This window comes from Sceloporus undulatus, chromosome 1, assembly GCF_019175285.1.
Source record: "Sceloporus undulatus isolate JIND9_A2432 ecotype Alabama chromosome 1, SceUnd_v1.1, whole genome shotgun sequence".
NCBI lineage: Eukaryota > Metazoa > Chordata > Lepidosauria > Squamata > Phrynosomatidae > Sceloporus > Sceloporus undulatus.
In genome coordinates this window covers 309,359,938-309,377,114 of record NC_056522.1, presented here as the reverse complement: position 1 = coordinate 309,377,114, position 17,177 = coordinate 309,359,938, and the positions used below count along the sequence as shown (strand labels likewise).

General features: G+C 40.8%; 1 protein-coding gene across 6 annotated transcripts in view; it reads right to left on the bottom strand.

Moving 5' to 3' along the window:
* The window catches only part of C1H11orf49 (chromosome 1 C11orf49 homolog), a 191,563-nt gene that overhangs the window by 7,402 nt on the left and 166,984 nt on the right, over positions 1–17,177 (bottom strand). For all 6 annotated transcript variants that reach the window (XM_042445411.1, XM_042445415.1, XM_042445410.1 and 3 more), the window contains 2 exons: positions 6,438–6,523; positions 2,538–2,733 (listed from right to left, as the gene is read on the bottom strand). In XM_042445411.1, coding sequence (XP_042301345.1) covers positions 2,538–2,733; positions 6,438–6,523 — 282 coding nt within the window. The remainder of the gene's footprint in view (positions 1–2,537; positions 2,734–6,437; positions 6,524–17,177) is intronic.

Genomic DNA, 17,177 nt, shown 5'->3' with positions numbered 1-17,177 from the left:
TGGCTTCTTAAGATGCATGTGTCATTTAAACAGCATACATCCAAAGTGAACCGAAGCAGCTTTATTTTGGCCTGTCTGTTCGGGCCCAATATTACAGTTCTGAATGCTCCCAAACAGAACCCGAAGTGAGAACAATTTCTCCTTGAAGTTCTCCTGTGGTTTTACTCATCATTGCAGACTACTCATTGCAGACACATGGTAAAAGCATTAGTTAACAGATAAAAGGAGAGGTTTGTGTGTTTAACCTTTCCCCCCGTCCCCAGTACCAAGGTGCCCACCAAGTTCCCATTTTCTCATTTTGGTGCATGATGGTGGGTAGAGATTACCTGTTGACAAGGTCCCTTAGAGGAAGCTGGGGATGTTTAGCCTGGAGAAGAGAAGGTTAAGAGGTGATATGATAGCCCTGTTCAAATATTTGAAAGGATGTCATATTGAGGAGGGAGCAAGCTTGTTTTCTGCTGCTGCAGAGACTAGGACCCGGAACAATGGATGCAAGCTATCAGAAAAGAGATTCCACCTCAACATTAGGAAGAACTTCCTGACAGTAAGGGCTGTTCGACAGTGGAACACACTCCTTCGGAGTGAAGTGGAGTCTCCTTCCTTGGAGGTCTTTAAACAGAGGCTAGATGGCCATCTGTCAGGGATGCTTTGATTTAAATATGCTGTATGGCAGGGGGTTGGACTGGATGGCCCTTGTAGTCTCTTCCAACCCTATGATTCTATGATTCTATTCTAAGAGGTCTCTTGATGAGGTGTGTGGGCAATTTTCTCCTCTCCAGTTATTTTTCAGCCGTGTAATTTTATCTCCCTTACGCAGGACAGTGGAGAAACAGCCCCAATTGACTTGCATATTGGAAGAAAATGTTCTCTGTAGGGTTTTGTGTATGTATATGTATGTTTTCTCACTCTCTCTCCTCCATTCTCTCCCTCCTCAGCTATGTGTGTATGAATGAATGAGAATATATAATCGAGAACACAGCTGAAATAAAATGATGGGAAAGGATGGCACTGTCGGCATGTTATGATTTGCCAGATCACAGCAGCCATGCTGTTACTTGTAGGTACACTTCTACAAAACTCATTTTGTGCCTCTATCCTGATTATAAAAATTGCAAACAACCCTCCCCACAAATAAAACCTGGGGATCTTTGCTTCTTACTCTTGATAGCTGTCAGTAGGCTATGGCTATTACTGTATATACTCATGTATAAGTCTAGAAATTTAGGTTAAAAATTGACCCAAAAAAACTGAGTTGACTTATCTACGGGTCAATGTAAGTACTGTAAGTACTGTACTTTAATTCATATGATACACACACACACACAACCCTCTGGTGAAAGACAAGAGCTTAATCTGCCCTGGAACCACTGACCCCCTTCTACTCTCTCATCCATCCAGCCTTTAGTAAGAGCACAAATAGTTATGCCAGCTGGAATTTTCTAAGTTGTTGGCATCATTTTCCTTTGGTTTGTCATTTACATCCTTCATTACATGTCCCTAAGTTTTACGCCTCACTTATCCATGGGTCATATCAAAATCCATAATTTTGGCTCCAAAATCTGGCCTCGACGTATAAATGAGGTTGACTTATAGTTGAGTATATACAGTAAATAGTAGGAAACAATACTTTGCTTGTCCTCAGAGGCAGTTTTGCAGGATTCAGTCCTGACATCACAGTGAGTGTTGGGGAGAGCCCTGACTCAAACAGCAAATGCCACACTCTACTTTGTTTAATCATGTTTGTACAGGGATGTAATGCTTACTGCAGCTACGTACAAAGAGATGGACTAACCATACCCTTATGGAAGGATCAGTTCATAAATTTAGCCAATTTTAGCCAGCAGTTCCAAGACAATGTTCCCATTCTGGCAATGCCAATGTTGTGGGAAGGCAGGGGGAGACATCCAATGAAATCCGAATCTAAATTTTGTGTCTTAGTATAGTGGTAAGAAGATGCTCATTTAAAATAAAAAGTACAATACAAAATATGTGTTTTTGTGGGTCTTTAAAAGGACAGTTCTTCTTTAACTCTCTTCATACAATGCTGTTTCCTTCTTATTCCATCTCTAATAATCCTCCATCCATCCTAATCCATTTTTTCCAGGTTCCTATATCATTTACATCCTAGGTGGCATTGAACCAAGGTAAAATAGTTACATTCTAAGTGCTTCATCTCCATTGAACCTACAAATTCAATAAATCCAGAAGCCTCTAGCTACCAGGCATTTAAGACTCTGGAATTTGAGGTATGCTCACTGTTACAGGGTAATCTGAGGCAGAGCTGGTGATAATTGCTTATGAATTATCATAAACAGACTGGAACTATTATTTCTGACACCCATGTACATATGTAATACTACTTTTTGCTGGTTTCAGGAAGCAGAAAGATAAGGATGGGGCTGAGGATATAAAACATGTCAACTGTCTATTCTTAAATCTGTAATATAATTTCCTTGCCTGGATTATTCTTGCAGCTAAAGTTTCAAAGAGCCCCAACCTATCCCCAAGGCAGGCCAGCTGACCAGATTCTACCTTACCTGTACTTGGAGCGGTCACATAGAGACTCAAGGCACTGGTAAAACGCAGATGCCTCCACCCCATCAAGAGGGCTGCCCTCACTCAGAGCTTGGCGTGAACGATGCTGCCCAAAGGATGATGTGGGCACAATGACAGTGTTGGGATTCTTACCCGTCAAGAGCTCTTGATAGATAGCAGCCACGCTTTCCAGGAACTCTGAAAATTGAGCAATGACATAAAATTCATGGGCATTGGCCTACAAAGTGCTTCAAAATCACCTAGCCTATAATATTATTGACTGCACAGCAAACTAATGCCATTTCTCTTCTTGCATGGGGGCTTCTTGACAGCATAGACCATATGGAAGAATGTGATTTGACTTGCCTTGTTATGCCATGAGAAGCCCCCAGATCCCACAGTAATATAGCCTAGTAACAAACCTCTTCAAGATGGGACAAGAAAGCCACTCAAGGATTACAGAGTTTGATCTCTAAGGGCCTTGTGGATGAATTGTATCAATCCTGTCTTTGACCAGGGTTTCAATTAGACTGTTTTTGTTTCTTTCCTTGTTGATTCTATGAAGGCCAGTGAAAGTCAAGGCCACCCAATCACAGTAGTGGCTTAAACACGCAAACCGCTGTGATCAGAGAGATAAACACTACAGAGTCAGAAACTGGGCTGTTTGGAATTGTTGGGCAAGCCAAGGGAGGTGGGTTCAGCAGGCTCCAGCCAACATCCCAGTGTCCTTCAGTACAATTCCAAAGTAAATACAAGATGGGGCCCAAAGGGAAGATAGGAGAGAAATTGGCCAAAAGTGCTCTCCTTCAGGCTTCAAGCTTCCCTTGCTGTTTATTCCCAGAGTCTAAATTTAAACAAGTTTGTTTATGGACCTGGCGAGCCATTTACAGATGTAGATTCCACTGAAGAGTGGTTTGCATGCATGTGGGTCAGTGCAGTAGCCTACGAAAGTGCTGAGTCTGGCTAATGGAAAGAAGAATGGAAATAGGATTCTGTGGTTTGGGTGTGGAGAACTCTACAACAACTTGGAATATGTACACAAGAGAAGGATGACTAGTTAAGGTAATCTTTATGGCTCACAACATTCCAAGCATGCTACATATTGAAAACAGTCCCCATTTTCAATTCTTCTTCTAGCTCTGCTCAGGAGTGACACTGTGAATTATGGCATGATTGGGTGGGAAACAGAACCTACAAAGGGGGCATTAAATGCCATGAAGCTGGATTTCATCCCTTCCCAGAGAGAGACAACAGAAAGACTGGTCCTAGGGATGAGACCTAAGCAAGCAACCTAGGGCTAAGCAAACAACCTAGCACATGCTTCCATTACTAGCAGCAACATGATGTAAATAGGCATTTGCACGTTTGTCACAAGTAAAACCTACTGCCACCATGGAGAAGCTCTCCCTAGACAGCCACTAGTACCCTCATTCACCCTCTTGCTTTCACTGAGTTACCAGCAGATACAAAAATGCTCCCTAGAAATTGAAAGAACTGGGCTGGCTTCACACACTTCAAATTACTTAAAAGCAAAATACATTTATGAAGGGTGTGTAAAAACTGTATAGTCTCTGCCATATGCGGTAGCTGCATACTGATCTATTTAATTACAAATCGAGCAGTAGCAAAGGTCCATGGTATGCAGTTTCCTAGCCTATGCACATAACCTGGATGGAGGCTTGCAACTCCTCTGGTATGGTTTTACACTACTCCTAAAGAACCTGGCATTCAGTACAGCTTACTCCTCAGGCCTAATCAGGTGTGGAGAGCAGGAGTATGTGCACCACTCCTTCCACCAAAATCCATGGCATGTAGACCATAACAGGAGGATTGGTTGCAGGGTGGATTCTCAGCTTGTTTAGCCAATCCCCCTTTAGACTGTCCTCTTTAATACGGGAAGGTTGGCAGTGAAGTGAGTGTGTGAGATGATGCTGAGGACAAGTCTTAAGCACACAGGCTGAAAACCACTACTACCTAAACAGGTGTCAGTGACCTCAGTGACTCCGAGTGCTGTTTGCCAGCTTAGGCTGATTCATCAACTGTGATTTCATCAGGAGAAAACAGTCCTGGCCTCCATTACATACAGGAAGATTACATCCTGGCTAGGCTACAGTAATATTCTCTGTCTACAATTCGCCTCTGAAGGCAATCTGGAAATTTCAATGGCCAGGATAATTGTGGGGGAAAGGTGATTTGATTAAATCAATTTTGCATGAGTTACACAGGTTACCTGTTCATTTGGGTTGTGGTCTTGGAAGAAGAGAAGCAGCAGCAGACACAGCTCCAACATGCTTAGGCCCAGCAGTGGATGAAAAGTCCTCCCCTCCATTAAAACTGTCACTGCTGTGGCCTCAGAGGGAGAGAAGCAGGCACAGCTCCATCATGCATGCAATTTCCATCTTTTGAACATCTGTCGAATCTTTAAGTTTTTGACCATAGAGACTGCCCATCTGCTTGTCCAAGTCTTGGTTATATCACGCTTGGATTATTGCAATAGCCTTCTGGCAAGTGTGCCTTCTTGCTCTCTTCTTCTTCTGCTTTTAATTCAGAACAATGCCATCTGGGTTGTTTTAAATCTCCCTAAATATTCCCATTTCCTCCCTCTGTAACTCCCTTTACTGGCTACCAGGTCAGGCCAGGGCCATTTCCACACTTTTGTTCCCTTGTATTTAGGGCTCTGCATAATAATCTCCCCCAGTATCTGGCACCTCAGCTAGCATGATATGTACCATTTAGGAATCTAAGATCAACAGACAAAGGATCATTGTTTGTTCCATGAATGTGCACAGTCTTCTCAAGGTTGGGATCCTTTCAAGATATGGCCCCATCTGTGGAGTAGCCTTCTTTTGGACCTCTGGCTGGAGGAAAGTCTCATCCATTTTGATAGGAGGTGAAGATCTTCCTCTTTGATTTGCCAGATTAAGCTGCTGAGTTGGGCCAGAGGTTGCTGGGATGGGTAGTGACTGTGGCATGTTGGGGATTTCATGCATATTTACAGTGTTATGTTTTAATGTTTTTGTATTTAATTCTCTATGTTTGATGTTCCATCCTTTGGTGGAAGGGGTGTTATAACTGTTGTTCTTGTTTTGGCTGTTGATGTTGTTATTATTATTATTTAGCCCCAGAAATAATTCTTATGTTTTATGTTTTACTTAGATTAAAAGTCTGATGGCAGGGAACTGTCAATTTAACAATTTGAAAGCCACTCTGGGGACATTTCTGGCTGAAGACTGGCAGTATAAATACTCTAAATAAATAAATACTGGAAGTAACTTTTAAAGCCTGGAGACAGATACTATTCTAATGGCGACATTTGTCACTCAAGGCAATTGTGTGTGTTTTTCTTAGCATTTTTATTAAACTGCTTAATGAGAGTTTGCAGGACAGACGTTGTTGTTGTTGTTGTGTTTCTCCAGGTTATTTTTAACTTATGGTGATCCTAAAGCAGAGTTTTCTTGGCAAGTTTCTTCAGAGGGTGTTTGCCATTGCCATCATCTGAGGCTGAGAGAGTGTGATTTGCCCAAGGTCACCCAATGGATTTTTATGCTTGAACGTGGAATCGAACCCTGATTTCCAGAGTCACAGTCCAATACCCAGGCCACTACACCATGCTGATTCTTAAACATATAAATAAACCAACCAATCAACCATGAGATAGATTGGTATTCAAAGTTCACACATGATATGCTGCATGTAGTTTACATGCTTTATCTTTCATGAACATATTATCTGTAAATCAGTAGAGTTTGAAATAGTCCTCTAACTCAGACACATGTAACTGGATGCAACTTGTGCTGTTCTGTCACAAGGATTCCATATGGCTGTCTGACCCAGTCCTGTTGCATCTGCCCAGTCAGCTGCAGTTGTGCAGCATGAGACAAGAATACATATAAAGGGCTCACCTGAATAGTAAAATTGGATCTGGAAGGCAAACAGGAAGTCTGAAAAAGACATCAAGCAGTCTACAGCATCATCCATAAGAACAATCCTGGAAACAAGAAGAGACACACAATTCAGCAACAACCAATTGCTAGACTAGCTGACTTGCTACTGAGATATAGTTTAATGGAAGCGAGGAAGGCCCAAAAGGAGCTGACAAAAAGAAATTAACATTCTGCTCTGTGTTTGTCTATTTTATTTCTGTATGCAGATGTGTGGCGTAGCAGTTTGAGTGTTGGAGTACAACTCTGGAGACCAGAGTTCAATTCCCAGCTCAGCCATAAAACCCACTGGGCGACCTTGGGCAAGTCACATGCTCTCACCCTCAGGGATAGCAATGGCAAACCTTCCTGAAGAAACGTGCCAGGAAAACCCTATGATAGGTTCACCTTAGGACTGCCATAAGTTGGAAACGACTTGAAGGCACACAATAACAACATCAAACCTCTCTTCCCCTCCAAAATAGGATCCAAAGCAGATCATAACAAGGCTGAACAAAATGCAATCCAAACAAAAAAAACTTATAATGTTAAAATACAATTAGATGAAAGCACAACATACTATTATTTAAAACCATTTTCAAACACATTGCTAAGGCAAACAGAGCCCCATATATGGTAAAAGTCATTTCATCAGCAACTGGCTAGCTACCTGCCTAACTACCTGTTTAAATTATATGCTACCTGTCTCTCAACATGACACCCACAGTGGGTTACAGTATAGGTTAAAAACAAAAACAGAGGTAAAACAAATTGAAGTCCATAGATTTTAAAGAAAGAATTAAACAAGCAGTCAAAAACTTTAATTTTATATAATTTTAAAATGATTTAAAACCTAATAGTTAAGATAAAGTACAGCACACCCTATTAAAAATTGTTCTGCAATGGTCAATTTATAACTGAAAGTTGTTTGTTCAATCGTTTGTCTGCAGAAAGAGAGGTACAAAAAGTTATCCCCAAATTAGTCTCAGGATCTGAATATTTGGGCCCAATCACACATGAAGGCTATGGAAATGTAATATTAAGAGTGCTGTAGTGTGAGAAAAAGATTTGCGCTATTAAGCCTAGTCAACAGGGAACCAGAGAACTATGGGCAGAGGTCAGTACATAGTCAAAGAGGAATTTAAAAAGATACCAGTGGCCAAACAGGAGCAGAAACAATGAATGTCAGAAGAAACCCTTCAAACAGTTAAAGAAAGACGAGAAGCAAAAGGAAAGGAAGACAGAAACAGAAACAGAATCTTGAATGCTAATGTCCAATGGTTAATGCGTAAGGATAAAGAGAACTACCACAACAATCAATGCAGAGAAATAGAAGCTGACAATAAATAAAGGAGAACATTACACCTCACCCACAAAATCCAAGAATTCAAAAAGAAATTCAAACCAAGGGTGGGGTTCCTCCATGATCAAAAGAGGAACATAATACATGACCATAATGGGAAAAAAATGGAAAAAATACACAGAAGAGCTATACAAATGTGAAAAGGTTAACAAGACATGGGAAGAAGAAACTTACAAAGCTGAAACCCAAATTTTGGAAAGCTACGTGAAAACCACTCTCAAAGCAATTGGAAAGAACAAATCGTCAGGAACAGATGACACCCAAATAATACTGCTACAATCCACAGAGACAGAATCAAGCTTAGTTTTAACTAAAATCTGCTAACAAATATGAAAAACAAAGCAGTGGCTCACAGACCGGAAGCGATCAATAACTATATACCTATTCATAAAAAAGAGACACAAAAGATAGCAGCAATTACAGAACTATCACATTAGTTTCCCATGCAAGCAAAATCATGCTTAAAGGTTGCAGCAAAGATTCCTATCATATATGGAGCAAGATATTCCAGGGGTACAATCTGGATTTAGGAAAGGAAGAGGAACTAGGGAGCATATGTTGGATAATGGAGCACACCAAGGAATTCCAGAAGAAAGACTGCATGTACTTTAATGACTACAGCAAAGCCTTTGGCTGCACAGATCATGAAAAGCTATGGCTTGTACTAAGTGGAATGGAAGTGCCACATCTGATAGTCCTGATGCACAACCTGTAGTCAGGGCAAGAGGCTGCCATCAGAGAATATGGAGAAACAGAATGGTTCCCAATCAGCAAAGGAGTCGGACAAGGCTGCATACTATTACCCTAACTATTCAACCTGTATGCAGAAAACATGGTACATACGATTCAGAGGCAGGAGGACATAGGAGGAAGGAATATTAACAATTAAGATACACTGATGACATAAAACTAGAAGAAACAAAGACTTGAATAATTACTGAAGAGGTTCACAGAAGAGGTTGGATTAATGCTGAACACTTAAATAATAATAGTAACAACAACAGAGAATCTACAAGAATTCACCCTAGACAATGAGAAAACTGAAAAAGTTCCCATACATTGGTTCAAATATTGATCAGAATGGAGACTGCAACAAGAAATCAGGAGACTAAGGGGCCGAACAGACCGGCCAGAATAAAGCTGCTTCGGTTCACTTTGGAGGTATGCTGTTTCAATGACACACACATCTTAAGAGGCCAGAAGCTGCACCAAAGCACCGCTCCAGTCCTTAGGACTGGAGTGTGGCTTTGGAATGGTTTCCGGCCTTTTAGGATGCATGCATCATTTAAACAGCATACTTCCAAAATGACCCGAAGCAGCTTTGTTTTGGCCTGTCTGTTCTGGCCCCAAAATCGAGAAGGGCAGCTATAAAAGAACTGAACAAAATAATAAAGTGTAAAGACGTAACTCTGAACACTAAAGTGAGGATAGTCCAAATGATTGTATTCCCCATCACCATGCTAAGATGTGAGAGCTGAACAGAGAAAAAAACTAATAAGAAATTAAACTCATTTGAATTGCTGTGCTGCAGAAAAGTACTGAGAATACTGTGGATGGCCAAGAAGACAAACAAATGGATTCTACAACAGATTAAGCCAGAACTCTCTCTGGAAGCCAAGATGACTGGATTGATGCTGTCATACTTTGGCCACATCATGAGGGAAAATGATTCATTAGAAAAGACAATGATGCTAGAGAAGGTGGAAAGCAGTAGAAAGAGAGAAAGACCACACATCAGATGGTTAGACTTGACCAGGGAAGACATGAACCTGGGCCTGCAGGACCTAAGCAGAGAGGCTGAGGACAGGGGAACTTGGAGATGTCTCATTCATAAGGTACCCATGAGTCAAAGTCTACCTGTGGGCAGTTAGCAACATTGAATGAAAATCTAAGGAGAAACATAGAAAGCTAGATTGCTTTCAAGAAATGGAATGTTCCTAGGATGAGATCCTTTAAAATCTTTGTTTCTCAATTGCAGTACTGAAAGGTGATGGTGGGGGAGGGGGTAATAATTTTGTAGTCTCTGGACTTTGAAATTTCACAACAGCCACTCTAGTCTTGGCAGACAGTGTCTGAGAGAAGAAACATGTAATGCAAGAAAGGTAACAGGTCAACTGCTCCCGCAATATATTTCATCTGCCCAGTTCTAAAGTGATAAAGTCATCTATGTGACATCAACTCATTAAGAAAGAGATGTCTGAAACTTGATTATTATTTTTTTAAAAGACAGTGGTTATTCTCATGAGCACGGAAAAGCATTCCCTTCTTCCTGAAGTTGGATAAACTAGTGAAACAGACTCATTTTTAAAGATGGTGTAGGAATCCTAAAGGGACAAATGATGTAATACTTTCTGCTGGCTGGGTTTGGCACAAAATGGTAATGCATTCTGCACTCAAAGGCTAAAAGTAAAACAAGATTATAGCAACAAATTCTTCCTCTTTGCTGCTTTGACCCTGGACAAACACTGCTAATGCTGGCGGGCAGGGAAAGGGCTTTACTGTGCCGATTTAGGCTGACGTTCCAAACAGCGCTTGATATTTATTAAACCAACAGAATGAGATGAAAGCTAAACCTGGGATGTCCTTAACAGAGGATTCAGGAAAGAATCCTTTTGTTCCCTTCATCTCACAAGAATGGCTGGAGTGAGCTGAAGCTCCAGCTTCAATGAGCTAATTAAAAGGCTGTACATGAACAGAGGGGAAAGAATTTACATCAGTTTATCATAGTGTTAATTTGTGAGGGTTGTCTGGGTGACTTAAAAGAAACATGGCAAGGTTAGTGGGTGAGGTATATATCTTTGACAAGGTAAGACAAAAGGGAGATATCTTTGGGGGGGGGTCTGTTAAATGTGAGTGTTGCTGATGTCTGTTTAGAGGTCTCCTGATCATCTGGTGCATAAAAATGCTGCTTGTGGAAATTTAGAAAAGTTTTCTTATGGATTCAGCTTCAAGACTCCCCAGCCAGTATGGCCAGTGAAGATTTCAGTTTTGGATACTTCCTAAAGAGGATATATGGTTTCATATAAAAATTTTGTATTTTGTTTCCCCCAGGGCCGGCCCAAGATGTTTTCCTGCCTGAGGTGAGAGAATGATGGTGTGACTCTCCACTCCATGTAGAAACATGGCAGAAGCTTACGGTACTTTAACCCTGGTGACAAGACAATGTCCACCAATGCAGCTGAAGACATCAGGCTAATTTAGTGGGTTCAGGGGAGGCCACAGCTTTGTCTGTTTTCCACTACGCAGCAATTACAACCTGAAGCAGCTGCCTCAGGACAGAAACCCGTTAATGAACTATATTAATAGTTACACATTTTTGTGCAGCAGTGGTGAGAGAAAGCAGACAAAAAGTGCTACCCTCAAAGAGCTTATTTCTCTAATGCCTTACTTATTTTGTGGCTATAGCAGCCATGACCTTTTACTTCCTACCAGAGGAAACAGAAACGAGACATGTCTCAAGATGCTCAATGGAGACATGGCTCTAGTCTTTTCTGTTTATTTCACTGGGTGCTTGACCACCCATATATTAAAGTACCATAACATCCAAAATCTACAAAACAGTTATATCTTTACTCAGCCAACCACAATGCACAAAATGTATGATGCAAGCTTTCGAAGGTCAACTGGCCAAATGTAGTTCCACTTTTTTAAAAGGTTTATCTTTGTTGGAGGCAAAAATCCCAACTAGACTCAGTCCACTGGCTCTCTCTTTAGGATTGTCTGTAGCAGCTAAAGTGCTAAAGAGAATCCTAAAGAGTGAGTGAAATGGACTGGGACTTTCCTATTGGAGATTTGTACCTCCAACTAAGGTAAAACTTTTTTTAAAAATTGGGATTACATTTGGCATATTTTACCAAAACAGTACCTAATTTTTTCTTAATGCAAAAGTATGGAGGCTTCAGTGTTCAATGCCTAACAAAGGGGGCTGTGACCTCACAAAGGATGGAGATGTCTTGGATCTCAGAAGTACTTCTTTGTATTGCTAATACATTCAAATTTTATCATCTGGACTTTGGAATGTTTTGTTCCCAGTGCCATATGGTCAGGAGGAGGAGGAGCTGCTTTCATAGATATCCCTCCACAGAACAACACAACAACAACAACAACACTTCAAGAAAATGCAGGCCTGTGACTAATATCATCATTTTTCCTTCTGTATGATGCTTTAACACCTTTGCCTGATGAAGAAGCCAGTGGAATTTTGCAAGCATGCATTATGTATATTATGTATTTTGGTTGGCCAAATAAAGATATCACAGTTTTGTGGATTTTTGGATGTTATTGTACTTATACCAGCATGTGCATCAAGAGAGTTCCACCCACAGTTGTTATAATAACAGGTAGCCTTAGTTCTCTTGCTAGACAGCCAGCTGGTGATGTAAATGACAAGCTTCATCCTTTTTAAAACATCTATTTTCTCTTATTTCTCATCAATGTTTTAAACAAGGATGTGATGGTTTTCTCCTGTCTAAAATGCCTGTCCCATTATTTAATTCTATCAAAGGGCAGGTGACAGTCTATTATTGCTTTGGTTTACCTATCCATAACTCTTGCTATTCCCCCCTATATGCATATATTCTAGAAATAATACAAAAACTACACTCTGCTATACTGTTTTAACTGTACTTTTAAAAACTGCTTTTTATCATTGCTTTAGATTGTTTTAAAACAACTGTTTTTAAATAGTATGTTTGAAATCATTTTTAAATTGTATGCTGTAAATTGTTTCTAAATGGTCTTGAAAGCAAAATTCAAAGGCAAAGGCAAACCCCCTCTGAACAAATCTTTCCAAGAAATCCCCATACGTCAGAAATGACTTGAAGACACAAAACAGAAGCAGCAAAACTGCCTTGAATCCCAATTCTAGGGGGGAAAAACATAGGGGATATATAAAGTTGTTTGTTGTTATTGTTGGGTAAAAACTTAATTTGCTTAGATAAGTGGTAAACTATCATGGGAGGGACACACCCCAGTTTTTGACAATATGGAAACCATAGCCACCAAAGCAGGAACTCATTCTACTGAGAAGAGTTTGGGCCTAAGATTCCCTTATACTCACTGGCCCTGAGTCATGACGGCTTAGAGAAGAAGGGCAAGGAAACTATACAGGAGAAGGAAAAGATGGAAGCTACTGGAGCTATCTGCAGGCGAAGCCTCCCTCCCTGAGATTCGGACCAGCTCAGTTCAGTGAAGCAAATTCAAGTCCGCAGAGCAGCTTGAATTAATTACTGCAAAGAAGAAAGGCTACGGCTAAGAGGGTCCCCAGGAGAAAAGCCACTATTTAAAACAAAACTCTTTGAAGATGTCAACATGCTTCTGTTTTATTTATTATGTCCCAGAAACCTCCTCTTCCTGCTGCTGTCTAGAGCAGCAGCAGCAGCAGCTCCAGTTCTTAATTCCCACTAATAAGCATGTTACGGAGATTGTCAGTGGCCACATCAAGAGGATGGCTTTGAAGCGGCAGACAGAGCATCTTCCATTGCACAGGCAAAACAGAACAGTCACTGGCATCTGAAACCACTCTTCAAGCCCTGAAATGCTACAGGCCACATCAATGACTCAAAGCTCTGTCCCTTTCTATGCTGCTCAGACAGTCTCTATTAAGGCAATGAACACAGAGCCCTCAAAGGCACTGTCAATATAGTTTTATCCCTGGGTTGGGAGTGAGTGGGAAAGGAAGCTTTTAAAAAAGGTAAAAGAGATCCTTTCCAAGAAAAGGGCTACAGCTTGCTGTTCCAGGAGTGGGAAACTAGTGCCCTCTGCACCTATGTTGAGGTCTTCACCACCACCATAGACTCAGCGGTGGCCACCAGCTTCCAAACCACCAATGTTACGGCAGCTTTGTATTTTCCATTCCTTTCCTGTTGCTACAAGGAAGGAATAAGACAGCCTATGATATGAGAGGAAGCTCTACCATTTTCCGGCACCATAAAGTTTATCCTACACTGATGCGTGTCCTAAGGTGTTGAATGGGAACAGAAACAACACAGAGCGGGGCTGCAACCAAAGGAAAAGGTATAGGGAAAAATCTTGTAGCTTGAAACAGACAAGCATTAAGAGTTAAAAAGGCAGCAATGTGGGGCTTATGCTTTGCAGGTTCGTGAGGCCCTTAATATATTCTGAAAACACTCATTTAATAAATTAGTTAATAAACACTAAGATAACACAGTTTGAAAGGGATGGATACCCCATTTAACCCTTAGAAAGGACACAAGCTTTAGGGAATGAATAGATATTCTCTTGTGCTGATATACTGGTATACTTTCAAAAGCAGGTGTTCCTGATGGTAAGCAATCTCATCATTAGAAACTTAAAAAAAGTACACTGCAGAAATAATCCAGTTTCAGACTAATTTAACTGCCCTGGCTCAGTAGTAGGGAATCCTGGGAACTGTAGTTTATTGTGGCACCAGAGCTCTGACAGAGAAGGCTAAATGTCTCATAAAACTATAGTTCCCAGAATTCCCTAACATTGAGACAAGGCAGTTAAAGCAGTCTCAAACTGAATAATTTCTGCAGTGTTTTTGGACCATAGACAACTGTACTGTGATGGCTATGCAAATACCATGGTAACATGTCTGCCTCATATGAAGGTTGTGTACACTTTTACTGTTCTAGATAGCTTGGCAGATGGTGCTGAAGTGGAGCCAGCAGTAGCAATACATTTTGGTAGCAATAATATGCATAAATACTCTTAAGAGATCTTGGAAGAAAAAATTAATTCACTACACAAGAAATTATGAAAACCAGAATTTTTCTAGCTTTCTCTGAAATGCTATCCATTTAATGCACAGTGACAGTTGAAGCCAAGGGGTCTCAACATGTTAACAAAATGTTGTTGTGAGGCACTAGAGAACATTTTGGGATAAAACTTGTAAAAAAGGGACAAGCCCCAATTGAACCAGAATGGAACCAAATTGCTGATGCTTAACATCAAATAGATGGCAGCACAGCCTTTAATCTGATTCTCAGGGCAAAGGTAGCAGTAGTTGGAAAGCATCTGGTTCAGGATAAAACATCTATAGGAAATGAGAGTGAAAGCATTTTTGATTGTCCAAATGGAGAGAGAAGAAATTGTCCACGGGATGGAGAGAGTCCACAGCACAGCATACAGTAGAACATAACAGGCAGTCAAAAAGGACATAGGTGAAAAGGTACATACCAGAGACACTTGAAGAGGGATATATGTCTATATGCTGATGCCAAAAAAAATTCCTAATCAGACCGGTTTTAAAGGAGAAGTGGACAATATTGGCACCCTGATAGAATGAGGAGATCAATGGGGGAAAGGACACTGAACTACTGTAGTTGTTTCCTTGGTATGAGTTACCATGACCCTTCTTGTTCGCATATGACAAAAATAAGTTGTGACTCAAATGCGGTGGTTTAATCCTACTTTTACAAATTCATTTTCCTTTCCCTTCATCCCTTCGGTTCTTTTATCACTTCCTCTCCTCTCTGTCTTCATCTTTCTATCTAAATCGATTGAAGAGTGTCACAAAGAGAAGTGGACCATAAATTACTTTTCAGCGGTAACACTGAAACTGTCACCTTTAGCAGTACTAATAACAGTGGTTGATTGCTAACCAAAAGGATGCCTAGCTGAAATAATGTTCTCACTCTTCCCAAAAGACCTGAGGAGAACTCCAACATGTACAATGGGCCCTTGGTATCCACCAGTGTTTGGTTCCAGGGCGCCTCGTAGATACAAAAATCCATGAATGCTCATGTCCTATTATATTCAGTGGTGCAGTAAAAGGATGTATAAAAAATGACAAAGTCAAGATTTGCTTTTTGGTATATTTTAAAGTTGTGGATGGTTGAATCAGTGGATGTAGAATCTGTGGATGCAGAGGATGGACTGAATTAAGAAAGTGCCCAACAAATTCAGACATCTAGGAAACCATCGAGCACTAAGTGAACTTCCACATTCCTTTGGATGGTCCAACTTCTGATTGCTTTTCTCTCTGTGACACTCTTTAAGGGGTAGAAGGCTTGATATGCTGCTGATGAACTGGGCAAATAATCCTGCTTTTAAAGGACTGCAGCCAGTGCATCTCCATTCCCTTCAACCCAAGCAAGACCAACTGGGCTCATGTCACATGTATCTCATTATTCTAATTTCTTGCCTTGGAGGTTAACGGGGTATTGGAGAGGGTGCTTCATATTAACAAAGCTTAACATTAGCAAGTAGAATGTAGAGAGATCTTGTAGCACCTCTGAAAACTGAAGTAGATAGTGAGAACCACAAATAGTGGCAAAAGCTTTTGCCATTATCTGCAGTTCTCACTATCTGCATTAGTCTCAAAGGTGCTACAAGATCCCTCTACATGCTGATTCTACAGACTAACATGGATATATCTTTGAATTCTACCTCTATTAGCAAGTAGTTACAAATCTTTGTTTAAACATGGATAGATGGGCACATATATAAATCATGTGGTGTGCATACATTTCTAACATGTCCTAGTAATTTGCTTCTAGATGGAATATTCTTCATTGTTCCATCTTCAAAATAAAAGCAAGTACAACTCATGCACAACACAGCCAAAGATAAAAGCTTGCAATCTGGCTGTGACCAATGACTTGTTGACAAATGTGGCAACCAGCCCACTTTCTTGGGACTGAGCCCTAAGCTAAACATGATTGCAGCTGGCCTGAATCTTTAAATGTGTGTCTGGCCAATTGATATATAGTGTGGGGCAAAATGTAGATTACAATGTAAAAAGAGAATGTGAATTGGAGCTGCTGAAACCTCCTTCCTATGTGGACTCTTCCCCAGACATCATCTCCAGATGCTTTTCTCCCAGCCTAGTTTACTTCCTTAGAGATTGGAGTTATTTGGAAGGATGGACTGTAGGGATAAAAGCACTGGGCACAGGGTACTGATGCCTCTCACCCACTCTTTCAGACTTTGAAAGCAATCACACCCTTGCTTTACCTCTCAATTGGGCAAATCTTCATTTAAGGACAAAGGACTGCCACTGTTGTGCATGGATTGGTCATCAGGGTCCCATTTGCATCGATGCTTCCTTCTCCTCTCTGGCCTAATGTTGCATGATTTCTTTCTATTCTAGTGTTTGTTATCAGCACATAGCAACAGTCCCTGAAAGAGCAAGCTGTCCAGTGAAATTGTGTAGCCATGCAGCTTCAAGGATACCAAAAGACTTAGGAATGATGCCTGTTTATGAAATCATAGCCCCTAAGGCATATCAATCAACTCTCCCATTATGTAGTAAGCATAACTTATAACCTGCCCTAAATGCCCCTATGCTGCTGTTAGAGACACCTAGAAAGATATGTGATCACTGCAAACTACTTGCAGAAACTGTACACAAAGGGGCAGTGGCATGGAAAAAT